General features: G+C 48.9%; 1 protein-coding gene across 1 annotated transcript; it reads left to right on the plus strand.

Moving 5' to 3' along the window:
• The first annotated feature begins 314 nt into the window (after positions 1-314).
• ENPP7 (ectonucleotide pyrophosphatase/phosphodiesterase 7) lies at positions 315-7,580 on the plus strand. Its single transcript, XM_043470333.1, has 6 exons — positions 315-567; positions 3,133-3,278; positions 4,395-5,021; positions 5,656-5,941; positions 6,539-6,653; positions 7,454-7,580. The coding sequence occupies exons 1-5, from the start codon at positions 315-317 to the stop codon at positions 6,619-6,621; spliced, it is 1,395 nt and encodes a 464-aa protein (XP_043326268.1). The 3' UTR covers positions 6,622-6,653; positions 7,454-7,580.
• The last annotated feature ends 19,926 nt before the right edge of the window (positions 7,581-27,506 follow it).

Genomic DNA, 27,506 nt, shown 5'->3' on the forward strand with positions numbered 1-27,506 from the left:
GGGGACACAGGCTTTCCCAATGGAATGAGTCAGTTCTGCTCGCCACGCCTTCCAGAATGGTCCCCATCCTCCCTGGAAAGACACTTGTGCACGAAGGGGGCGGGGCATCGAGAGCCGCTGTCGATAAAGGCAGATGCGCCCAAGGGCCAGGCCCAGGGTGGTCCGGACACAGCAGCCAGGGGCCACTGTCTGAGGCTCGTGCAGAGTCTCGGTTCAAAGACGCGCAGGATAAGAGCTGCCCAGTGACCCTGGGACTTTGCTCTGCTCCTCAGCAGAAAACTTCCCTCAGCACTTGTCTCTCTGGCCAACCCACCATGGGAGCCCCAGCTGTCCTCCTCGCCGTGGCCCTCACCACCCTCCTGGCTCCAGCGTCAGGGGCGCCCATCCGCCAGCAGGCCTCCCGGAACAAGCTGCTCCTGGTGTCCTTCGACGGTTTCCGCTGGAACTATGACCAGGACGTGGACACCCCCAACCTGGATGCCATGGCACTGGACGGGGTGAAAGCTCGCTACATGACTCCGGCCTTCATCACCTTGACCAGCCCCTGCCACTTCACTCTGGTCACTGGTGAGTGTTGGCCTCAGATGGGGTTTGGGGTTGTGGGGGGACAGCTGAGAATCCAGGGAACCCACAAAGCGAACCGCAGTGCAGGCAAGGAGCCTCGACCCGGGAGGCACACAGTGCAAGGACAAAGGTGAGGCCAAGGAGGGGACACCCTGACTGGGCAGACATGACACGGCTGCAGGGGGTGTCAGGAACCCTTACTGTCGGTGGCAAGAGATAGAAGGCAGATAAAAAACACCTGGAGGTTTCATCTTAAATGGGGACCACACCCAGGGCGGCAACCCGGGAGGGCTTCTGGTGGAGGTGAGTGTGGCCAGGATTCAGAAAGGCAGGAGAGTTGAGCCTGAGGCTCCTGCTCTTTCCATTGCTTGCTCCCAGCCACCCTCAAACCCACCATTGCTCTATTTAGGCCGGAAGCCTAAAATCCAGGTGTCACAGAGCCACACTCCCTCCAGAGGGTGGAAGGGAGGATCCTTCCCACCTCTCCCAGCTTCCGGGGACCCAGGCGATCCTGGACTTGCAGCCACAGCTCTCCAATCCCTGCCCCCTGTCACACGGCCATCTCCTCTCTGTGTATCTCTCCTCTTCTTGTTAAGGACACCTGTCATCGAATTTGGGGCCCACCTGATCCGGAATGCCATTTTTTTTATTTGTTTATTTGTGGCTGCACTGGGTCTTCATTGCTGCACGTGGGCTTTCTCTAGTTGCAGTGAGCAGGAGCTACTCCTCACTCAGTGCCGTGAGCTTCTCATTGTGGGGCTTTTCTCGCTACAGAGCACAGGCTCTAGGTGCCCAGGCTTTAGTAGTTGCAGCATGCAGGCTCAGTAATTGTGGCTCGCAGGCTCAGGAGTGGTGGTGGCACACAGGCTTAGTTGCTCTGCAGCATGTGGGATCTTCCCCGACCAGGGATTGAACCCATGTCCCCTGCATTGGAGGGCCTCCCTAGTATCTCAGTCGGTAAAGAACCCACCTGCAATGCAGGAGACCCTGGTTCAATTCCTGGGTCTGGAAGATCCCCTGGAGAGGGGATAGGCTACCCACTCCAGTATTCTTGGGCTTCCCTTGTGGCTCAGCTGGAAAAGAATCCACCTGCAATGCGGAAGATCTGGGTTTGATTCCTGGGTTGGGAAGATCCCCAGGAAAAGGGAAAGGCTACCCACTCCAGCATTACGGCCTGGAGAATTCCATGGACTGTATAGTCCATGGGGTCGCAAAGAGTCAGACATGACTGAGTGACTTTCACTTTCCCTTTCCCCTGCATTGGCAGGTGGATTCTTTACCATTGTGCACCAGGGAAGTCCCCAGGATGCAGCCATCTTAACAAAACTAATGACATCTGCAAAGACCTTATTTCCAAACAAGGTCACATTCAGAGGCTCTGGGTGGACATGACTTTGAAAGTGAAAGTGTTAGTCGCTCAGTCGTGTCCGACTCTTTGCAACCATATGGCCTGTCCGTGGAATTCTCTAGGCAAGAATACTGGAGTGGGTTGTCATTCCCTTCTCCAGGGGATCTTCCCAACCCAGGGAATGAACCAGGGTTTCCTGCATTGCAGGCAGATCTTTTTTACCATCTGAGCTGCCAGGGAAGCATGACTTTAAGGCATGTCACTCATACAGACAGCTTATTCTCACACCAGCATTTTCATGACCAAGGCCCCTTCCACATGCAAGCAGAGGTCCCTGATGCTCCCTTTTGCATGTCACCTCCTTACTTAACACATCACAATGGGGAATATGAAGGAAGGAAGTGGACTCTTCAACATCCCTCTTTTTCTACTTTCTGAACTCACATGGAGGCATTGCCATGAAAAAAATTTAAAAAAAATTTTGAGGAACCACCATACTGTTTTTCATAGCAGCTGCACCGTTTCACATTCCTACCAACAGTGCACAAGGTTTCCAATAGAGCATAGTGCTTTGGGGGCTTTTTGTGGTTTTTAAAGATTTATTTATTTATTTAAATTTATTTATTTGGCTATGTCAGGTCTTAGTTGCTGTACACCAGGTCTTTGTTACGTCATGTAACAAAGGGATCTTTTGTGGGATCTTTTGTCGCCGGACACAGGCTCTCTAGCTGTGACTCAAGTAGCTGCGGGTCACGGGCTTAGCTGCTCTGCGGCATGTGGGATCTTAGTTCCCTGACCAGGGATCAAATCCACGCCCCCTGAATTGCAAGGCGGAATCTTAACTATTGGACCACCAGGGAAGTCCTGAAAAAAATAAGTTAAAAAAGACACCTTCTCTTGGTTCATTTATCTTCCTGCCTGAGATTCCATTTCATGGCTGGGCCATAATTGATTTAATTAGTTCTCTCCAGAGAGCCAGCCAGGTTGCTCCCAATCTTCTGCTAAAACCAACGAGGCTGCAAACGATATCCTAGAACATGTGTATTTATGCCTTTGTGGGAGTTCAGCGGCAGGATAAGCTACTCAATGTGGAAGCAGAATCTCTGGGCCAGGGTACGTGGCTGTGGTGGCCCAGCCCGGCTCCCAGAGCCACAGGTGCTTCCCTGCCCCCTGCCCTGGCTGTGCCCTCCCTCCCACCACCCCCCTCTGCCATCCCACAGGCAAATACGTCGAGAATCACGGGGTGGTTCACAACATGTTCTACAACACGAGCAGCAAGCTGAAGTGGCCCTACCACACCACACTGGGCATCCAGAAATGGTGGGACAACGGCAGCTTGCCCATCTGGATCACTGCCCAGAGGCAGGTAACGCTGCACCCACACCCACTTGGACAGATGGAGCAGGCGGGAGGGGGACCTGACCGAGCAGGCGTGACCACGGCATGACCACGTGACATCCACGGCAGGACCCAGGAGTTCAGTGCTCCCAGCATAGAGAGGTGCTGAGCGGGGCCGCATGGGAGATGGGAGCCGGGCGCCTATGGGGACCCACCAGTGGCTGCACAGGCTGCCCTGTCCTCCCTGGGACCCAGAGGGATTGTTGCATTCTCCTGACTGGATGGAAAACTGGGCTTCGGTGCTGGTGAGAAGGGGGCCTCAGGGAAAATAATGTCAGTCCACTAACAGGCAGGGAACAACGAAATGGCTTCATCCTGGTTCCCCTCTCAAGGCCTGGCAGTCAAATTCTAAAGGGTGAAAGATAAAAGTAAGAGGTGGGTCATCCCAGTGAAAAACCCAGAACCATAGCCTCTTGCAATGCTCTGGGCTTCCTGACAACAAACTCAATGGATGATTTCAAGGTGAGCCCAGAATAAACTTCACAGGCAGGGTGTCCACTCACATCTGAGTCCCCTCACTTCAGAAGGAGCTACAGACACCAGGCTCCCTTGCAGAAAGCGTAGCCGAGAACTGACATCTCAAGGTGGACATGATGACCTGAGGCAGTGGACAGCTGGTGGCAAGGACAGATGGATCTGTCAACAAAACAGCAATTGGTTTATGGAGAGACAGACGGATGGCCGGGTTGAAGGCTAGAAGGGCAGGCAGTGGAGGGGCTGATGGACGCATGGCAGGAGACACTGGGCTGCAGGTTGGAAGGGAGAGCTCACAGAGCAGCGCTGTGACCTCCAGCCACAGTGACGACGAGGACACAGCATATCTAGGGACACTTCTATATCCACTATCTCATCAGTGCTGAGTCCACTGGGCACCTTGCTCTCTCCTCTATAAAATCAGTATCAGCCCTAATAACACAAGATAAGAGCTATGAAAGGTCTTTCAGAAAATACAAAGGCCCGTTGCTGCAGTCAGGAGCAGGGATGGCTGAGCGGGCAGACTGGGGGGAAGGCGGTCGGGGCAGATGTTTCAGTGGGGGACAAGCGGGAGGCGGCCCTCGGCTCTGATGCCACCTACCCCCCGCAGGGCCTGAAGACCGGCTCCTTCTTCTACCCCGGCGGGAACGTCACCTACCAAGGTGAAGCCGTGACGCTGAGCCGGAAGGAAGGCATCCTACACAACTATAAGGATGAGGTGGAGTGGAGGGCCAACATCGACACAGTGATGAAGTGGTTCACGGACGAGGGCCTGGACCTGGTCACCCTCTACTTCGGAGAGCCGGACTCCACGGGCCACAGGTATGGCCCCGAGTCCCAGGAGAGGAAGGAGATAGTGATGCAGGTGGACAGGACCGTAGGCTACCTCCGGGACAGCATCAGGAAGAGCGGCCTGGAGAGCAACCTCAACCTGCTCATCGTGTCCGACCACGGCATGACCACCGTCAACAAGATGGCCAGCGACCTGGTGGAGCTCCACAAGGTCTCCAACTTCAGCTTCAAGGACATTGAGTTTGAGCTCCTAGACTATGGACCAAACGGGATGCTGCTCCCCAAGGAAGGAATGCTGGAGAAGGTGTACGAGGCCCTCAAGGACGCCCACCCCAGACTCCACGTCTACAAGAAGGAGTTCTTCCCCAAATCCCTCCACTATGCCAATCACTCCCGGGTCACCCCTCTGCTTATGTACAGTGACCCGGGTTACGTCATCCACGGGGTGAGTTCCAGGGTGCAGGCACATCTCTGCCCTGCTGAGTCTCTCTCCAGTTCTGTAAAAATCACTCCCCTGTTTCTAGTCAGACCCCAACTTGAGGCGTGTCAGCCTCCAAAGGGACACACCCACACTATGCGACAGGAGTTGGGGTGTGTACATGCGTTGCGTACCTGTGTGCATGGGTGTGCATGGATACATGTGTTTGTGTGTGCACGTGCGTGTATAGGGTAAAGTGGGAAGGCTAGCTGTAAGAGTGACATAGAAGAGGTGAGAGAGCTCAGAGAGGCTGAGAGGGAAGCAACATGCAGAGCAGGGGCAGGATTCTAGGAAAGGAAGTACTGACAAGTGGGCGCCCAGCCATGGAAAGGAGCGCATCCTTGGCTGAAGCTCCGCCCCCTTTACGTGGGTCTCCATTCATGTTTCTGGGTTTTCACTGAGGCTCCTTCTTTGGGCCACTGATCTTTAGGGCTGAGAATTCAAAGACACAGAGGCTCAGAATCTTTCCCACCCTGGCCCCATTTGAACTCCCTCCAGCCGTCCTCTGCAACCCGCGGCCCGGCAGGTGGTGCTCCTTGGAGAGGGTGGGGTGGGCTGGAAGGGTCAGCACAAACTCACTCAGGACCCTCCCTCCTGGCAGAGAGTGAACGTGCAGTTCAACAATGGGGAGCATGGCTTCGACAATAAGGTCATGGACATGAAGACCATCTTCCGGGCGGTGGGCCCCAGCTTCAAGAAGGGCCTGGAAGTGGAGCCCTTCGAGAGCGTCCACGTGTATGAGCTCATGTGCAAACTGCTGGGCATCGTGCCAGAGGCCAACGATGGGCTCCTCAGCACCCTGCTGCCTATTCTCCAGGAGACCAACGACGGTGTCCTGAGCACCCAGACACCCACACTCAGCCCCTCGCTGACCACGACCCCCTCAGGTGTGCCTCCAGGCAGGGGATGGGGGCCTGCAGGGCCGTAACCAGGGTGCCCCGCCAGCCACTTGGTGCCGCCTGCTCCTTCCTGTCCCTGGAGCCTGGGAACATCTGGAGTCCCTGACATCCCATGGCACCTGGCACCACACAGGCTGGAGAGCCGGTGGACAGGTGCAGCCTTGTTTAAGATGGGGAGGCTGAGGGCCAGAGGAGCTGGCGGTTTGCCCACTGGACACGCTACCTCCAGGCTCCGTGGCCACGTGAGGACTCCTTCCTCTGTCAGCCTCCCCTACACACATCCTTGCCCCCACCCTGACCCATCTCAGGGGCAAAGGTCACCCGGGAGCTGGCAAGGTGGCAGCTCTTGGGGGCACCTGGCTGGGGATGGGCAGGCCTCGCTGGGCAGGGGCTGTGAGGGATCACACTGAACACAAGCCAGGAGGCCAGTGCAGCTGGGGCAGGTGAACAGGGCGGCGGGGTGGGGTGATGATGAAACCAGGGAGATGTGGGGGCGGCCTGGGGACACCTCGCCTGCCATTAAAGAGTCAGGGTGAGGAACATGCTCGCACTTCTCTCATTCACGAATCCTCTGACTTTCCTTAGGGTCTGCCCTCCTGCCAAGCGGCTGGCCTCCCTTGGTGTTGGGACTGCTGGTGGCTGCAACTCTCCTGGTCAAGGTCGCATAACACCCACTGCTCAAGGATCAGAGGCCCAGGAGGTGGGGATGTGAGGAAGTTGGAGTCATTATGCACCCCCGTGCCCCTACCTGCACCCACCCTGTGCCCTCCCAGGTCCAGCTGAGGGTCAGGAATTCCCATAGGGCCCTCCTCAGTCTCCACTTGACACGGGTGCCTCCATGCACTGTCCATGCCCCCACCCAAATGCCCTCTACTCCTTCCCTCCAGGTCTGTCTGCTCCATCTCCTCCACCTGCTCCATCTCCTCCACCTTCCCCTGCCCCATCCCTTCTTCCCAACCCAACACACACCTGTCCTTCCAGGCCCATCTCTTCCAGGAAGCCTCCAGAAGCTGCACAGGATCTGAGCCTGCTCCTGCTGTGATGATCTACTTGATACGGATGGGCCTGTCTCCTCAGTAGACATGGGACCAGGCCTACATGCCTCCGTGTCCCCACAGCCCCAGCCTAGGCTTGGCCATCATCATGGCCAAGCAATCTTGCCATCAACATGCTAGCAATCTGACCCCTGCCCAAGTTTAGATCTCTGGGGGCATAATCTAGTTCACTGGTCCACAGCCCCCAGATTCCCAAGATGCCCCCATTCCTTCCCTCCCTCTCCTTCTCCTTCAACCCCCCTTTCCACCTCCTCCTCTCCTCTCAAAGCAGAACCACCCCCATGACAGCATGGGGCGGGGGGCAGGGATGGGGAAGGGCGGTCACCGAGTGCACAGTGATGGGAAGGGGGTACCTGAGTGCCCTCTTGGGAAGGTGCAGCAGGCTTGGTGGTGGTTGTACTAGGACAGAAGCCTCAAACACTCACACCCCAAACTCCATCTCCAGTGGGCGATGAGGAGGCTCTGCCCTGGAGCTCCCAGCCCTGAATCCGCACACCTCCAGCTGAGGGGCCATCTCCATCTCCAGGACCAGGTCCTGCCCGCAGGCACCAGGAGTGCACCGCCAGGCAGAAAGCACGGATGGGAATAAAGGACCCCACTGGCTGTTACCAAAACACAGTGACCAATGTGGGTGCAACTTTTTATTCTAAAGCCTGCTGGTTTCTTATAGTCTTGCCACTTGGATCCAGGTTATAATAAACTCCTAGTTTCTTAGGAGGCTGACAAACACAGGGGAACCTACCCATTCTTGCTGGGAACAGGCCCTGGTTGGACTGCCAGCAAAAGCTGGTAAAGGCTGGGCTCCCCATTAAAAAGCAAAGGGGGGGATGAGAACTGATAGGAAACCAGAACTCTTTGCCACATTGCTCAGCTAAAAAGAAAATGCTGCAAATGGTAAAATGCCATTGTGGGGGAGGGGGGGTGGGGGGGCATAAATCTACACATAAGACGTATACTTGGAGAAGTTTCAAGAAAAGGTGAGTATTGACTGTCTTCAGAGGGGACCTGGGTGGCCAGGCCAGGAGCAGGGGGCCATGTCCACCACCTAGTGCCTTGGACATTGTCAGTATTGAGCCACTTCAAGGACTGTGCACTCACAACAGCTTTCAAGAGCATAGACTTTGGAGTCAGACCAAGTACTGCTCCAGTCTGTCCCCATGGCCTGAGGGGAGTAGTTTACCTCCCCCAGCCTCAGTTTCCTCATTTGGAAAAATTGGATAATAAGGAGTGTCCATGTCTCTGAGATTACCCCAGGACGAAGCACCGAGACAGGTGGTTCTTAGATAGTAGCCACGGGGATAATTAAAACCCTACTATGGGAGATGCTAAAGTTGTCAAATTCAGCTCTTGCATATAAATCCAGCTATAACAATGACAGACACATTCTTTGAAGGATGGGTTTGTCAGGATCTGTCTATTCCCTGTCTATGAATCCCTCCTTTCCCTTCCGTGGGCCTCTTACTTCTACCTGCAGCTTGAGCCCCATCTCCATCTGCAGGATCAATCCCAACCTGCCCTCCACAGCTGCCTAAGCACTGGCCTGGAGCTGGAGTCCTGCCTGACCGGAAAGGCCCTGTGGCTCCCTGGCCCTGCATCCCATAGTTGTCCTGGAAGGACTGCCCCACCCCCACCGCCCGCAGCCCTACTGGGATACCCAGGCCCTCCTGGCTGCCCACACTGGCTTCTGAATCTGGACAGGCCCAAATCAGGCTGGAGGAAACCAGTGGGTGAGGTATCCCTTTGCATCCATGTACATGGAGCAGTGAGCGCTCACAGATGTCAGCATAACCGCCATGACCCCCATCTCTAAGAGACACCCAACCTTTCACCAAGAGCCCACAACGACCATGGCCAGGCTAGCCTACTTTCCAGGGACGAGCCAACAGATATTCTGAGAATCACTCTCGATCAGCTTTCTCAAACAGAAAAGAAAAAGAGAGAGAAAAGAGAGATATCTGCCTTATATTTCTTTTTATGATTACCTTCAGCTTGGGTGAATGCTACTGATTTTCCATTGTGTTCTGTTATTTTCTAAGTTTTTTCCTTTTAAAAGTAACTTAAGTGAAAAAAAAAAATGAGTTGATTTAAAGAAAAATGTTGACTGGTAGACACAACAAAACAAAAATAATAAAGGAGGTTTTCCAGAGTCAGGATAACCACACTAGTTGTCCACACCCCTCCCCTCCCCTCCCCTCCCTTCCCAGGGGTGGCCAGCCCAGGATGCTTCTGGAGGGCAGCTCTCAGCCTCCCCAAGGCCAGTGTCCAAAGTCTGCCCCCCAACCCCTCCACAAAAGTACACTGGATTTCCACCATGCCCTGCACCCTTCTCAGTACCTATCAGAGGAGTCCAGGACTCCATGGAAAACTAATGTTGCAGTTCTCTGTACAAAGTTCATTTTACTATTAGCCTGACTAAAAGGGTCTGGAGAAAACCCCAGCTGAAACAAAGCCATGCACTGCATTCTCGAGCCACGTGGACATGACTGGGGACTCTCTTACATATCAGCCACACACAACTTCCTGTTTTCTCAGAGCCTTTGTTGAATTTGGCCAGTCCAGCTGCTGGCAGTAATGGATGAAACGTTCCCGAGTAATGACCGGGTAGTTCATGCCTGGCTGGGTATATGATTGGGACACTGAAAGCCCCCTTTGTCAAGAAGCCCCATTCTTTAGAGTCAGTCCTGCACACTGTCACCAGGAGGCGGCGCTCTTGGGCTCCTCAACAGCCCTTGAAGTCTTTCTCAAGCAGCTTCTGAAGTTGAGAGGAATTCAGAACCTCCTCTTACTCCAACTTCTACTCCTCCTTCTCTGAAATAGCCACACTCCTTCTCAGACCAGCCTTGGGGATGTGGCCAAGAAGTATTTATGCTTCATCTAGTTTTAGATGGATCCCCAAGCAAAACACAGGATGTTCAGAAAAAAGAGCTAGAACTTTCCCCACTAGGTTTGTTTTAGAATCCCATGATGGGAGGGGTCATGTAGCCCCATGTTTAGCACAAGGGTCACCGCAGATCAGTGCTTCTCACATTGGTAGGTCTGGAAATGGGCCTGAGAATTTACATTTCTCTAGTTCCAGGTGATTCTGATACTGCTGGCCCTGGCACTACATTTGAGCATCTTTGCACTAGATAAAGGTTATGAATGAATGAATGAATGAATGAATGAAAAGTGATCTAGACCAACCTCCTCCCGTTACACAGGATAAGAACTAAGGTGGCATCTCCCACCGGCTGGCTCTGAACAGAGGTGGGAGGGGAGCACAGGTATATCAGAGCTGGTAGGCCTGGCCAGTCTTTTCCCACAAAGGCTCTACTGGATGGGAGTGAAGTCTGCTTTCCAGAACCTGTGAGCTGCTCCCCTCTCCGCTTAAGAGAAGCCTGTGCCAAACTCCCTTCAGCCCTTCCCAGGTTTTTTCATTTGTCCTGGGACCCAACAGGAGCACCTGCGGGTCATAAAACCCGATAACTGCTTGTGAGGCTCCCGGCCACCTTTTTTTTTTTTTTTTTTTTTTTTTAATTTTTTTATTAGTTGGAGGCTAATTACTTCACAACATTTCAGTGGGTTTTGTCATACATTGATATGAATCAGCCATAGATTTACACTTATTCCCCATCCCGATCCCCCCTCCCACCTCCCTCTTCACCCGACTCCTCTGGGTCTTCCCAGTGCACCAGGCCCGAGCACTTGTCTCATGCATCCCACCTGGGCTGGTGATCTGTTTCACCATAGATAGTATACATGCTGTTCTTTTGAAACATCCCACCCTCACATTCTCCCACAGAGTTCAAAAGTCTGTTCTGTATTTCTGTGTCTCTTTTTCTGTTTTGCATATAGGGTTATCATTACCATCTTTCTAAATTCCATATATATGTGTTAGTATGCTGTAATGTTCTTTATCTTTCTGGCTTACTTCACTCTGTCCGGCCACCTTTAGAACACGGGGGTGTCTCCCCTGAGCAGGATCCGAAGCGCCAAAGACTTGCTGCGCCTTCACACCTGGAAGCAGCAAGGGCTTTGTGAACAGAACTCGCTGCGAGGTGAGACAGCAGGAATCCTTTGGGCCCCGCCCCAGGCCTGCCGAGGGCCCGAGTGAGGACCCCGGGTCCCCCAGGCATGCCGGGGAACCGAGGGGGCGGCGTGTCCAGTACCCAGCCTGGGAGCCTCATCAGATGCCTCCCCCACCCGCCCCACGCCCACCTCCGCCGCGGGAGCATCTGTTGCCATGGTTATCTGCCGCACTTGGTCCAGCCCGAGCTGGTGGTCCTGCGCGCGGCAAGCGGAGGTCCGCTGAGCCCCAAGCTGGGAGCGCAGCCCAAACCAGACGGGACGCGAACCCGGAGCGCTGCAAATGCTCGCTGTACACTATCACAAGCAACTGCGACGCTCCACACTCATCTCACCCGCAGCCGCATGTAACATACCCCACCCTCTCCACACACCCCACATACACACAATGCACGCCACACACACGCGGACACACTCCATACGTGTTGAGCACACTGCATGCACCTCATACAAAACACCGTCTTACTCCACATCCCAGCCACATACACACGTACACACGTACAACATACACACGCGCGCGCGAACACACACACATCCCACACTCGCTCGGGGCCCGAACATCAGAGGATACGCGCTCCCAAAAGGCGCCCCCTACCCCCGCTGCCCGCATGTACAGCCCGCGGCCGGGTAGCACTCTTGCCCGCGCACGCGCAGCAAGCTGGTGCGCCCCTCCCCTTTGTGATCGGTGGGCAGCGGGTTCCTCGACTCTCTCTGCAGTTCGACCTTGAAGGATCACTTCAGGGGCAGAGCAGCACCCTGGGGCGTGCACCCCAGGTGGGACGGTCTGCGCGGCGACCCCGGACCCCCCTACTCCTTATCCCGCCCGGAGCGCCCTGGCCCCCGCATCTCCTAATAGCCAAGCGCAGCGGGCGGGTCTGAGGCTGTCTGGGTCTGCCCGCCCGGGGGCGCGTTTCCAGAGAGAGCTTGGCAGAGGCTAAGCCTGGGGGCCCCCCACCACCACCAGTACAGGGACGCCGCCTCCTCACCTCATCACACCTCCGGAGGTTGTCCTTCCTTCCATCCCACAAGGCAAGAGGAGAAGGAAGGTGGTGAATCTCCCGGCAGGAGAGAGACCCAGGCTACTCGCATAACCCCACTGTCAAGACAGCAAGTCGCTAAAGCCCGGAGTCTTTAACATCGGGAGGAGAATTTAATCTAGTCATTTTTGTCCTGTTATGTTTTTTTATGATAAATCACTATGACTTTTGGCTTAAATCTCCAAGAAGTTAAAACTATCCCGTTACCATGTATAAATTTTATATGAACAAGTTTTCTCATGGTCTAGACCAGTAAAAATGAAAAACAGGGATGGAATTGATTCTGAACCACGTCTGAGATAAAAAGTAATATTCATCCAACAACACATGAACCATTTGAAAACATACAGCCCCGTTCATCTCATTAAGAGATGCAGTCCAGCAACTAATTTTTATATGTATATCATAAATATATACCACAACTTTAATATATTTTGGTTGGTTTGAGGAGTCGATTAATTGTATAAATCAATCAATCCAGAGTAATTTTTAATACTGAGAGTCTTAGAGTCACAGGAAATAAAATATTTTAAATTTAAATTATGGACATGTTTTTGTTGCACAGACCTATGCTTGAGTGATTAGTGAATTACTGTCAAACATAAAAATGCTTTTATTAAAATAAAATTCAGTGGAAGAAGTGAAAAGTGAAGGAGAAAAGAACCAAGGAGAATTTGCCCACAACTTTGGTATCATGACGCCACACTGCTACCTAAATTACATTTTGTTTGATATATTTAAAAGAATCGCCCAAGGAATCCGGTGGCAGATGCATTTAGAAAAGAAAGTTTTCTTGCAAAGAGTAAAGAAAAGGCAGACTTCAGAAGTACCAGCTCACCAAATCCAAAGAGCCATCAAGTATTTAAAAGGAGGAAAAATCACAAGAAAACCAAGGTCACCAAATTTACATGTGTCTGTCCTGAGTGGGCCAACAACTGCTTTCTCATGTGGTATTGCTAATCCTAAACGTCAGGACACGTGACAGGAAGAGCAAAGGTCAGGACTAAAAATATTGTTATTATCCAATAGAGTCGAGGTTCACAGGAAATAGGCAAGGTGTGATCATTTGGATACTATGATTTTTATCTTAAGGTGAGAAGTTGCTTGCTGGGTTGGTTTGTTTTTGGCAAAGGAACATGACTTGCTCGATGATCTTGGAAACAAGACAAAATGTCAGGTTCTGCTTCTCTAGAGTGTGGAACTGTTTTAGAGTCAAAATTGACAGTACCCCAGAAATCACACCCTTTGCAACCTTAACAAACCTCGTGATGAAGAACAAGAGATACCAACCTAATAAAGAGGTACCACAGGGGCACGACTTTTCCAAGTTCTTTTAGGAGTTATGTGGACAAAGTAGCTTAAAAGCCATTCACCCAGTTCAACTCCCTTCTGGACAGATTTGTCTGCTGTTGCACAGAGTATTGGTAAAATGCAAGGGAGCCTCGGCGAACGACTGAGGAGCACAAGGAGAGACGCTCAACATCACCATCATCACAGAAATCAAATCGAAATCACACCGAGACACCACTTCTCCCCATAGGATGACTGTCATTTTTTTTAAAAAAAGGAAAATAAGAAATGTTAGTAAGGATGTGGAAAAGTTGAAACCCTCATATATTGCTGGTAGGAATGTAAAACGGTGCAGCCACTGTGGAAGTTTACTGGGTCCTCAAGAAGTCAAATACAGAATTACCAAAGCAATTCCACTCCTGGGTATATACCCCCAAAGAATTGAAAACAAACGTTCGAACAAACACTTGTACACAGATGTTCAGAGCAGCATTCTTGACAGTCTTCAGAAGGTGGAAACAGCTCACATACCCATCAACAGAAGAACATAAATGAAATTCGATGTAGCCTTACAGTGAAATAGTACTGAGCCACACGAAGGAGTGAAGCACTGATACACGTGAGAACACAGGTGAACCTTGAGAACATGGTAAGTAGAAGAAGCCAGACACAAAAGGCCACATGTTACCTGATTCCATTTATATGAAATGTCCAGGACAGGCACATCCTTGGAGACAGAAAGGAGTTTGTGGTTGCCAGGGACTGAGGGGAAGGAGAAATCGGGAGGGGTGACTGCTTCATGAGTGCAAGTTCCCTCTTGGGGTGATGAAAATGTTTTGGGACTAAATAGTGGTGATGGTTACACAACACTGTGAATGCATTAAATATCACTGATTTATACACTTAAGATAGTTAAAATGATATGTTTTATGTTATATTTATTTTAGGAAACAAAATGATTCTGGGGCTCCACCAAAAAAGAAAAAAAAGCACAGAGACTGCACATTGTTCATGTTTCAGGCCATGAGGTCTAAACAGAGGATCCTGTTTGCTTAGCTGGCTTCCCACTGTCCCAGTGTCCTGCTTGGCTAATAAAATAAGTGCTGCTGCAGGCACCCATGGGGGAGCCAGGAAGAACAGCTTGGGGTGTCCCCACCCTGAAGAAATCTACCCAACTCCCACCAGAACCTGGCTGTAGCCCTGGTTGCTCTGTGAAAGAAGCTCAGGGACGGTGGATAAGGATGCTCCAAGGAGCCCCTGGGAATTCCTACTTGAGGCTGTTCTGGGTTCCAGCTGTAGGGTGTCAGCCAAATCCCCCCAGGTGAATTGATGCCTGATGGTTCAACATGGAAAATGATGTTTTTCAATCATCAGATTCAAGCCATCATCAGATTGCTTTTGTTTTTTCAGAGTACAACTTAAATACTCCCACCGTCTTAATAAAAAATGCAGCTTGGTCTTCCCTGGTGGTACAGCGGATAAGAATCTGCCTGCCAATGCAGGGAACTCCGCACTTTAGAGCCCGCGTGCCGCAACTACCAAAGCCTGTGTGCCTAGAGCCTGTGCTCGGCAACAAGAGAAGCCATCGCAATGAGAAGCCTGGGCACCGCGGGGAAAAGTAACCCCTACTCGCCGCAACTAGAGAAAGCTGGCGTGCAGCAACGAAGATCCAGCACAACCAAAAAAAAGTTATTAATTTTTTTAAAAGCTTGTGAATATTTTGAAAAGATGCAGGTTGATGTATTCCACATCTGGAATTAATTGGGGAAGTGGTTCTCTTCACCGGCAGTTCCTGGGGAGAAAGTCATTCTGGAGAACAAATACAAGAGCCAACCTTTTTGAACAAACCACACCACAGAGAAAACCCCTCTGGAAATCCAATGTTTTACATGGAAACTTCAGCTAAAGAAACAGGTCAGGGGCAACAGCACATAATTTATAAACATCCAGCCCAGGCAACAGGAAAGACGCCATGTCTTTACAGCACGCTCATCCCTCCATCCTCCCCTATGGGGGGATCTGCCTGGGAAAGGCTCTGGTCATTCATTTCTTACCATGACTACTCTTCAGACTTTATTAGACAACTGACATTTTCTGTTTACGTCATTTTCAAAAGAGGTTTGCTTTTCTCCTATGAAACGTGGGTAAATAAATTCTGCAAAGAAATTTAAAGCACCGGTAAGCAAGCACAGGGAAGGATGTTCATCCTTTCTAAAGAGCCACAAGTTCCAACAGCAGAGGGATGCTTTTAATATCTGGGCCTAATGCTTTTTAAGATAAAACACAAAGCGAGGGTCCTGCCACTACTCGCCTGGATGAGAAGCATCAGTCATCACCCACCTTTCACTTTTTCTTTGGTTCTGCTCTGCCTCGAGTTTTGCCACTAGTTATGTATGAGACCCTGGGCAAATCATCACATCTACATGCCCAGTTTCTTCTTTTTAAAATGGGGTTCTCTGTGGTTTTGGCACTTTAGGGAGTGCAAGCTACATAGACCAACCAGACCCTGACTCTCCTGCTATTCTGACCACAAAGGCCAGTGTGAAGCCAAAAACATTTCTGTATTTTGTATCTTCAACTGTATCTTTTTAAATTAATTAATTACCTTATTGATTTGGCTGCTCTGGGTCTTAGGTGTGGCATGCGGGATCTTCAATCTTCGTTGTGGCATGCAAAATCTAATTTTGGAGGTTAAGTGCTTTACAATATTGTGTTGGTTTCTGCCCTACAACAACTCAAATCAGTCATAATTTTATATATATATATATATATATATATTCTCCCTCTTTAGCCTCTCTCCCCGCTCCCACCCCACCCCTCTAGGTCATCACAGAGCACCTCCTGGGTTCCCTGTGTTATATAGCAGCTTCCCACTAGTTTTAGTTGCAGCATTTGAACTCTTAGTTGCAGCAATGAGATCGAGTTCCCTGGCTGAGGATCGAACCTGGGCCCCCTGAATTGGACTATGGAGTCTTAGCCACTGGACTACCAGGGAAGTCCTTCAACTGTATCTTGAAATTACTGACGAGTAAGCTCCCTTTCACCCACAGAGACAATCCAGCTACCTGGGTTTTCCGTGGTGGCTGTAACAAAGCATAGCAAACTGGATGGCTTCAAACAACCCACATTTATTCTCTCACAATCCTGGAGGCCAAACGTCTGACATCCAGGTGTCGGCAGGGCTGCCTCTGAAGTCTCTGGGACAGACGGCTCCTTTGCCTCTTCCAGCTCCTGCTGCCAGCATTTTTTGGCTTGTGGCCACTCACTCTGGTCGCTGCCTCCATCATCACGTGACCTTCCCTTCCGTCCGCGTCTCTCCTCTTTTGTCTCTTATAAGGACACTTGTCATTGGACTTTGGGCCCACTTGGTTCATCCAGGATAACCTCCTCTCCTCGCCAGATCCTTAATCACATCTGCAAACACTCTTTTTCCATTAAAGCTCACGTTCAGCGGTACCAAGGGTTAGGACTTAGAACACGTCTTTCGACCTGCTTACTTTATACATCTAATAACTTTGCCTTGGAGGTGACTGGGTATGGTTGTCCAGAGGGATTACCAACCCATTAATAGGGACAGAGCTATACACTCCAAAAACCAGCTGGTTTTAGCCAGCACTCCTAAAACCCCAGCCAGAGATCAGCTGGCATGCCCAGCAGGGACCTGAAATGGGTGAAGGGGCTAGCTTATTTCATAACATGAAACGAATCCTCTGGGCTCTTTGCCCACATATCTACCCCATCCGTATGTTTGATAAGTAGGAATAGTCCTCTTTCCCCAGAACATGGAGACCTCTCCAGCTGCTTTTTATTTTCCACTTTTGATAGAGACACAAGTAATGGAAATATTTTGCTTTCTTCGTAACTCGACTATGAGAAAAACAACAGCATAAGCCCAATAACATACAGCAGTCAGCCTCTGGATTCAGTCTCTGGATGATATCGTCCCAGAATCAAGAGCTGTTCCCACCTCCCCTCCTCTGCAGTGCCTGACACTCAGGACGGCAGGCCAGTATGGCCAGATCGCCTTGTTTTTCACAAGAAACTGGACAGCAGATGTTCTGGGGGCGAAATCTCCCAATTATTAAATGTTGACAATTAATTCCACATATGAAAAAGTCCTGTTTGCAGTTTGTACCCCCATGATCACAGAAGCACTATCTCTAAAGTCAAGGGGTGGAGGCAACCCAAGTATTCTCAATGGATGAATGGATAAACACAATGTGCTCTATCCATACAATGGAATATTACTTATCCCTAAAAAGGAAGGAAATGCTGACACCTACTACAATGTGGATGAGCCCTGAGGACACGATGCTCAGTGAAATCATCCAGTCACAGAAGGAAAATATTCTGATTTTGCTCCTGTGAGCGACCTCCAGGAGTCAGATCACAGTAGATGGTGGGTACCAGGGGCTGGAAGAGAAGGATGGGGAGTTAGTGTTTAATGGGCACAGTTTCAGTTTGGGAAGATGAAAACATTCTAGAGATGGATGGTGGTGATGGTCACATAATGATGTGAATGTGCTTAATGCCACAAAATCATCCACTTAGAAATAGTTAAAAGGGGGGAAACGGTTCAAAGGGTAAATTTCATGTTATGTACATCTTACTGAACTTTTAAAATTATTGAAAAGACCCAGCTTGGATGAAGCATGAGCCACACATCACAGGCCAAGTAGTAAAGTTAAAGGTCTCATACTACCAGTATGGGCTTCCCTGGTGGCTCAGATGGTGAAGTATCAGACTGCAAAGCAGGAGACGCTGCTTCAATCCCTGGGTCTGGAAGATCCCCTGGAGAAGAGAATGGCAACCCACTCCAGTATTCTTGCCTGGAGAATGCCATGGACAGAGGAGCCTGGCAGGGTACAATCTACAGGGTTGCAAAGAGTCGGACGTGACTGACCAACTCAGCACACATGCACCCATCATGTGCGGGTGCCAAATGAAGCCCACTGACTGCCAGGCCAGAAACTGAGCAAAGTTCCTTGACAGCAGCAACCCTGATTGCCAGGTGTTCGCTGGCACCCGGCCTACCTATCTCCAAGTAGGTTTAACATATGTCATTTGATGTTTTGGTTTTTCAGCGCAACGTCTGTAGTATACATGATACAAAGGGATTGCATGTGCAGAGAATTGTGTGAGCCTGTACACATGCGTGCACGCGCATGCATACACAGAGGGCTGGGTTGATAAGGAGGTACTTTCAAGCTACCTAACACCATCCACTTAGCTCCACGAAGAAGCCCAGACAGGGTACCTGTGGTGATCTAGATGTTAAAACATTTCCCTCAGATTGCATAAAAGCATTTCATTTCGCAGTGGAATGAGAAAGGCTGTTGAGGGATACACGAAGCCAGAGAACTAATTGGGAGGATGTGGAAAGTAACGAAGTCATCCCAAAGTGGCTGTGGGAAAAGACTTCAGCATTTTCAAGTTTAAATTGCAAAGCCACCTGGAGGCAGATGGGGGAGGCTTCTCTGTGCAGGAAAAGGAATAGGCAAAATGCCCAAATACATTTTCTTTCCCAAGATCTCCAGCCTGAAACACAAGGCACTTAAAAAGTCCACCTTTGACACTCGAGACACGGCCAGCCCAGCCTAGAACAAGGACAGCAAAGACTTGGGAGAAGGGAAGTAGGAGCTGTCCCCCACTGCCGTCCAGGCTTCCTTCCCTCCAGTTCTGGGAACTCACCTGTGGGGGCAACAAGCATGAACAAAGACAAACACAGTCAATGCACCTCTTGTTCCAAAACTGGATCCTTTACATTTATCTTGAAACCCCCTGGGCCACCAATATCCCCTTCTCCCTCTCCTCACCTGCAAAATCCAGACACGACCTCATCACCAACATTTCATCAACTGTTCAGTGAGAACCTACTATGGCCATGCAAGATCTTCTGGGCAGAATCCCTGCAGTCCCAGCCTGGAGCTCTATCGTCCTGCCCTCAGCCTGATGAAAGCAGTACAAACCCTTAGCTCCTCCATCCCATCTCTACTGTGCATCACTACATTCAGGTAACTTCCAGGAGTCATTCCATCGTGGAGGCACAGAGATTTCAATTCATACCCACTCAAGTCACCATGGGCCACATGGAGCTTTGTGTTAGGAAGGATTCTGAGGCCCAATGTAGGCTCAGAAGGAAAGCATGCTGTCAAAATGGAGAATTAATGGTGCCTCCCAGTTCTGGGTTTATTTTATTCCAAAGCACTTACCAAAATCAAACTTAAACTCCTCATTTTGATACTGTGTGATCAAGGTATAATATACAAGCAAAAGAAGAGTGTGGTTGTAATAAAAAAGATGGGCCAAAGATCTAAACAGACATTTCTCCAAAGAAGACATACAGATGGCTAACAAACACATGAAAAGATGCTCAACATCACTCATTATCAGAGAAATGCAAATCAAAACCACAATGAGGTACCATTACACACCAGTCAGAATGGCTGCTATCCAAAAGTCTACAAGCAATAAATGCTGGAGAGGGTGTGGAGAAAAGGGAACCCTCTTACACTGTTGGTGGGAATGCAAACTAGTACAGCCACTATGGAGAACAGTGTGGAGATTCCTTAAAAAAATGGAAATAGAACTGCCATATGACCCAGCAATCCCACTTCTGGGCATACACACTGAGGAAACCAGATCTGAAAGAGACACGTGCACCCCAATGTTCATCGCAGCACTGTTTATAATAGCCAGGACATGGAAGCAACCTAGATGCCTATCAGCAGACGAATGGATAAGAAAGTTGTGGTATGTATACACAATGGAATATTACTCAGTCATTTAAAAAGAATACATTTGAATCAGTTCTAATGAGATGGATGAAACTGGAGCCCATTATACAGAGTGAAGTAAGCCAGAAAGATAAAGACCAATACAGTTTACTAACGCATATATATGGAATTTATAAAGATGGCAACCATAACCCTATATGCAAGACAGAAAAAGAGACACAGATGTATAGAACAGACTTTTGGACTCTATGGGAGAAGGCGAGGTTGGGATGATCTGAGAGAACAGCATTGAAACATGTATATTATCAAGTGTGAAACAGATCGCCAGTCCAGGTTGGATGCATGAGACAAGTGCTCAGGGCTGGTGCACTGGGATGACCCAGAGGGATGGGATGGGGAGGGAGGCGAGAGGGGGGTTCAGGATGGGGAACACATGTAAATCCATGGCTGATTCATGTCAATGTATGGCAAGAACCACTACAATGTTGTAAAGTAATTAGCCTCCAACTAATTAAAGTAATTGGGAAAAAAATAAATAAAAAGCAGAGACATTAAAAAAAAAAAAAGAAGAAGACTGTGGTTGGACAGTTGAGTTTCAAAACTAACACCAGAGGGAATTCCCTGGTTGTCCAGTGGTTAGGTCTCTGCGCTTCCACAGCAGGGGGCACAGGTTTGATTCCCCAGTCCAAGCAGCAAAAAGAAAAAGCTAACATCAGTGGAACCACCTCTGTTTTGCTGTAGGTATAAAATTATTTCCTTTCCATGCCTTTCAAATACAGGGTCTTTCTGCAATATATAAAGAGAATTTACAAATACAATTTTAAAAAGATGAATGACAGGAAGGATTTTAATAAAATATTTAGACAATCCTCAAAAAAGAAGTACATCGGGCTTCCATAGTGGTTCAGGGGTAAAGAATTCACCTGCCAATGCAGGAGACACAGGTTCAGTCCCTGGCACAGGAAGATCCCAGATGCCATGGGGCAACTGAGCCAGTGCACCACAGCTAGTGAGCCTGTGCTCTAGAGTCCAGGAGCCACAACTACTGAGCCTGCACACTCTAGAGCCCATGCTCTGCAACGAGAGAAGCCACCACAATGAGAAGCCTTCACACAACAGCTAGAGAGCCGTCCCCCTCTCGCTGCAACCAGAGAAAAGCCTGCACAGCAACGAAGACCCAACACAACCAAAAACAAAGAAAGAAAGAATTTTCTAAAGCATATCAAAGGTCAGTGAATCCCAGAGAAGGTGCTTAGCTTCCCAACTAAAGCAACACAAAGCAAAGTGAGATGCCATTGGCGGTGGCAGGGGGTGGGAGGGGGCATCTATTTTAAAGTTAAATAAAAGCATTCTCACCTAATGTTGGTGCGCGTGGGCATTGGTGAAAGTTTCTGGCATGGGCATTGGTGAAAGTTTCTGGAAGACCAATTTGGCTTCATCTAGCAAAATGTAGGGCTTCCCTTGTGGCTCAGCTAGTAAAGAATCCACCTGCAATGTGGGAGACCTGGGTTCCATCCCCGGGTTGGGAAGATACCCTGGAGAAGGGAACCGCTACTCATTCCAGTATTCTGGCCTGGGTTGCAAACAGTTGGACACAACTGAGCGACTTTCACTATCTGAACCTTGCAGGCTAATGCTGAGTGAAATAAGCCAGACAGGGAATCCCTGGTGGTCCAGGAGTTAAGACTCTGACCTTCTACTTTGGGGGCACAAGTTCAATCCCTAAGGAACTAAGCTCATGCTGCAAAGAGCAGCCTAAATAAGTAATTATTTTTTTTAAATCTATTGTGTTAGAAGTTGGAATAGAGGTGACCTGTTTGGAGGGGTCCAAGGGAGCCTTTGCCATGGTATCCTCTATCTGAGTGATAATTACATAGATACATATATAATGTGAAAATATACTGAGCAAATTTCTTAAGATCTGTACTCTTAAGATCTGTACTTAGGATTTGTAAGTTATATCTCAATTTTACAAGTTATTTTTGCTAGTCTAGCTCATACTAGTGAGCATATCTTACTTTCCATGCACAAAAACCACAATATATTAAAAATACTCAAAAAGACAAGCCATAGATATAGTTTTACCATGAGCATGTATTACTTGCACATATATATAGAAAACACTATATAAAAACACATCTTAAAATCTCTTAAGTATATTATTAAAGACACAAAATAGAAATACCTCTTTTAGAGTGAGCAAATATTACTTTTATGTATATGGACAATACAGTTTGAAAGGAAAATGGAAGACCAGACTCTTGAGTAGAGCTCCTCCAGGCTCTGCATCCTGCCCCCACCCCGGCCCCCGATGTGCAAACTGGTTCCCTCCTCTATGCCCGGCCTTGGAGGATCCGCACCACTCCTCAGCCCGCCCCACTCCTCCATCTAGCCTGCCCTCCTGGCACTTGGCCACCAGCTTCAGGGCGAGAGTCATTTCTAAATACTTGCACTTGAGAAATTGTGAGATCAAAAGGAATTCTTGCTTGTGTTCTTCCAGAGGCCTCGTCCAGGGGCAGGCCTCAGCCACACAATTCTGCATTGCTGGAGACGGAGGAAAACGGCTCTGGGGGTTTCCTGGGAGGCTTCCAGGACGTCGGAGGAGGTTTCCGGTGATCCACACAGTTGGAAGGACAGGAGAGCTCAGGATGAATCCAGGAGAGACCCCAGCTGTGTTAAGATCAAAATGATTTTCCTGGCTATTCTTTACAACTGCAAAGTCAGTCCCAGAGGAGGCTGGGAGAAGCTCCCTGGGCACCCGTGTGGACGATCAGGAAGAGCGGGTCTAGGTGGTGGGAAGTGCAGAGCTCTTCCTTTCTCTGAGGCTGTCTCACTGGTTAGATAATCAGTGGGTCTGCTGATCTGATACAGGAGGAAATAGGAAAAAGGAAGCTCAGCTCTCTTCCCAGTACAGGGTTTCTGAGCTCCGGCTGCCACCAGATGTTGGCTGTTTCACTCCTAAATGAAACCACCAGTGTCTCTCCACTCAGAAGCAAGCCCCGGGAAGGTGAGGACCACTTGGCACTTTGTCATCTGCTGCATCTTTCAGCTGGAAGCCAGATCATCTATATAACCCAGACCGGAAGCATCTCCTTTTTTCAAAGGAGGGAAGCTGAGATGCGGTGGGATTGCATACTCCCAAAGACACGCAGGGCTGCTGAGGGGACCACAGGCTCCCCCTGCCCATTCCTACTCCCTGGAAGCCATGGCCAACCTATGCTACCAAAAGCTGGACACCAGAGAGACAGACAGAAGGAGGAGCTGAGATGTAGAAGAATGACCGTCCTGATCTAAGTAAGAGAAGTTCAACATGCCATCTGAGCCAGAGCTGTCTCATGTGTTTTGACTTGAGTTTAAAAAAACATGGTGGGAGGACTTCCCTGGTGGTCCAATGGTTAAGAATCTACTTTCCAATGCCGGGGACGCAGGTTCCACTGCTGGGGACATGGGTTCAATCCCTGGTTGAGGAACTAAGATCCCACATGCTATGTGGTGTGGCCAATAAATAAACAAAAACAAAGAAAGAATACATCATAGTAAAAAATAAATTTTAAAAAATTTTAGGGCTTCCCTGGTGGCTCATTGGTAAAGAATCCACCTGACAGAGGCAGGAGACATGAATTCGATCCCTGGTCTGGGAGGATCCCACATGCTGCGGAGCAACTAGGCCCGGGCGCCATAACTAATGAGCCTGTGTTCTGGATCCCAGGAGCCGCAACTACTGAGCCCCAAAACTGAAGCCCACGCACCCTAGAGCCTGTGCTCCACAAGCGAAGCCACCGCATTGAGAAGCCCACACACCACCACTAGAGAGTAGCCCCCACTCTCTGCAACCAGAGAAAAATGCCGCACAGCAAACAAAGACCCAGCACAGCCAAAAATATCTAAATAAACCTTTTTTAAATGGCAAGATTATTTTTAATTTAAAAAAATTAGACACACGACGGGTACTTCCAGTGTCAGACTGACCAAGCCTTCTCTGTGCCGGATTCTCCTGGGTTTAGCACTGAAAGGCTCTCACACAAGCCGTGTTCGTTTCCTAGGACTGCTGTTAACAAATTATCACAATCCGGAGGGCTTAAGACAGCAAAAACCTATTGCTCTAGATGCCGGCAGTCTGAAGGTTGGCAAGGTTGGCAAGGTTGTTTTTTAACTGGAGGCTGAGAGAGAGAGAGAGTCCGTCCTTGCCTTGTCCAGCTTCTGGGTTTACTAGCGATCCGTGGCTGGGAGACTCCACTCCAGTCTCCACACTGCCAGCATACAGCCTTCTCCCTGGGTCTGTGCCTCAAATCTCCCTCTCCTTCCGCTCATATAAGGACACTGACATAGGATTTAGGGCCCAGATGAAATCCAGGGGGACCTCATCTCAAGATCTTTGATTTAATCATCTTTTTTCAAAGACCCTGTTTTTCAAATAAAGCCACCTTCACAGCCATAAGCAGAGGTGAAGCACTGACACATCACACAGTAAACATGAACCTTGAGAACACAATGCTCAAGTGAAAGAAGCTAGACACAGAAGGCCACATATTGTCTGATCCCATCTATATGAAATTCTAGAATAGGCAACTCCATAGAGAGAAGGTAGACTGGCGGTTTCCAGGGGCTGGCGGGGAGAGGAGAAGGGAGATAGATTCAGAGTTTCTTTGGGGAATGATGGGAGTGCTCTAAACTGATTGTACAGCCTTATTAATAGACTAAAAAGATAAACACTTTAAAATGGTGAATTTTATCTTGGTGAATTTTGTACATATTTTTTAAAGTGTGCGAGCAAAATAAAGGAGATCTATGGGCCAGGTCCCACTTGACAGCAGAAATTTTCAGCCCCTACCCTAAGCAGAAGTCCCCTGCCCAGGCACTTGTGCCAGTTGGATTCACGTTTTGCTGTTCCAGCTCTAAGACAAAAGTGTGAGCTAGAATTCTCTGATACGGTGCTCTTGGTGGCGGGCAGTGGCCAGCCTTTTCGGAAAGCACTCAGTACCAAGAAGAACAGAAATGATTGTACCCTTTGATCCTAAGATTCCCTCCAAAAAACATACTATACAGAAATAATTCAAATTACAAAATGTTTTCTATTCAGGGATGCTTGTCACAGCATTATTTATTCAATGTTAAAATAACTGGAAATAACCTAACCAGCCAACAATATGCAGAGATCCAATAGATCACAGGCTGTCAGCAAAGAGGAGCCTGGCCTCCATCACTTATATGGTATTATATGGGCAAGTGAGGTGGGTAGAATAATGGCCCCCAGAGATGCCCACATCTGAAAGCCCTAAGCTGTGAATATACTGCCTTACAATGCAAAAGTGATTGTGCAGATGTGATAAAGCTAAGGGCCCTGAGGTAGGAAATGGTCCCAGATTATCCAATGGGCCTATGTGATCATAGAGGTTTTTATAAGTGAAAGAGGAAGGCAGGAGTGTGGGAGTCAGAGGAGGAGATGTGATGGAGGAAGCAGAGGTCAGAGGAAGCAACAGACAATGCTTCAAGGCTGACCCAGAAGATGCAGGAAGGGGCTACAAGCCAGAACAGGAAATTTAAAGTTGCTAAAGTGGGAATAATAATTTTATTAATACCTGCTTCTTGGATTAGTGTGAGACAAGGATTAAACAAGATCACCTCTATAAAGTCTTGTCATGGTCCCTAGCACGGAAGTGATCCCAAGAGTCTGACTCCCAAGAGTCAGACACAACTTAGCAACTAAACCACCACCATCCATTTATTTTATTTTTCAAACATACAGTAAAGCTGAAAGAAGAGCTCATGAATATCTGGGTGGTGGTGGTGGTGTTTAGGCGCTAAGTCATGTCTGACTCTGCGATCCCAAGGACTGTGGCCCGCCAGGCTCCTGTGTCCATGGAATTCTCCAGGTGAGAACACTGGAGTGGGTTGCCATTTCCTTCTCCAGAGGAATATCTGGGTACTCTCCACCAAATTCTCAGCATTTTGCCACATTTGCTATGTCAATTTGTTTTTGCTGATTCATATAAAAAGAAACTGTAAGTGTAGATGGCATTTTGCCGCTAAATACCTCAATATACATCACTTGAGAACCAGAACCACCTCCTACCCAGCTGGAAAATGGTAATCACACCCGATAAAATGAAACAAAATTCTCCATGTCACCTAACTGTCAATCAAGGTTCAAATTTTCCCAGCTATCCTCAAAGTTTCCTTTTCAAACCAAGACCCAACCAAGCTTCAGCACTGCATTTGCTTTTCAATGCATCTTTATAGTTATTCAGCTTTTTTATTTTAATGCCATGCCTTTTCAACAAGCCCAAGTCAATGGTCTTGTGGAGTGTACCACATCCTGGTTTTGTCTGATGGCTTCCTTGCAGGGATATTTTACCTGTTCCAAGGTTACCTGTCTTTTCTGAAACTGAGAACGGGATCCAGGTGCTCCACTAGATTCAGATTAAATCTTTTTGGCAAGAATGCATCCTTGGAGTGTCATTTGTTTTTTCCTTTGTTCTTGGTGTTTTCTGGTCCATAGAAGTCTAAATCCAGTCAAGCTTTTTTCCTTTAATGGAAATGGATTTAGTATTATGCTTAGAAAAGACTTCCCATGAGTAAACAAATTTCTCTTTTCTATATTTTCTTCTGTGATAGAAGAAATCACTGGAATTCTTCTACCTGTGATAGCCTTACCTTTTTTTAATTTAACCTTTTATCCATCTGATACTTTTTTAGTTTAGTGTAGTTCCAATACTTTGGCCACCTGATGCAAAGAGCCAACTCATTGGAAAAGACCTTGATGCTGGGAAAGACTGAAGGCAAAAGGAGAAGAGGGCAGCAGAGGATGAGATGGTTAGATATCATCACTGACTCAATGGACATGAATTTGAGCAAACTCCAGGAGATAATGAAGGACAGGGAAGCCTGGCATGCTGCAGTCCATGGGGTTGCAGAGTCGGACACGACTTAGCAACTGAACAACAACACAAAGTGCATAACTTTATCACTTTTTTCCCTAAAAGATTACCAATTAGTCTGGCACCTCTCATTGCCTCACCACCCCCCCACAGTGATTCCAGTGTCACTACCATCAGGGGCTCACAGTCCTCTCTACAAGTTTCCTAGGGCTGCTGTAAGAAAGTATGGCAAACTACATGAATTAAAACCACAGAGATTCACCCTCTCACAGTTACAGACACCAGAAGTCTGAAATCAAAGTGTCAACAGGGGCACATCCCCTCTGAAGTTTCTAGGGGAGAACTCTTCATTGCCTCTTCCAGCTTTGGGTGATTGCCAGCTTTTCCCAAAGTTGACATCTTGCATAATTATAGCACAATATCACAACCAGGAAATTGACATTGGTATAGTCCACAAACCCTTTCTGATTTCTCCAGTTTCACTAGTTTCT

This window comes from Cervus canadensis, chromosome 1, assembly GCF_019320065.1.
Source record: "Cervus canadensis isolate Bull #8, Minnesota chromosome 1, ASM1932006v1, whole genome shotgun sequence".
Classification (NCBI taxonomy): domain Eukaryota; kingdom Metazoa; phylum Chordata; class Mammalia; order Artiodactyla; family Cervidae; genus Cervus; species Cervus canadensis.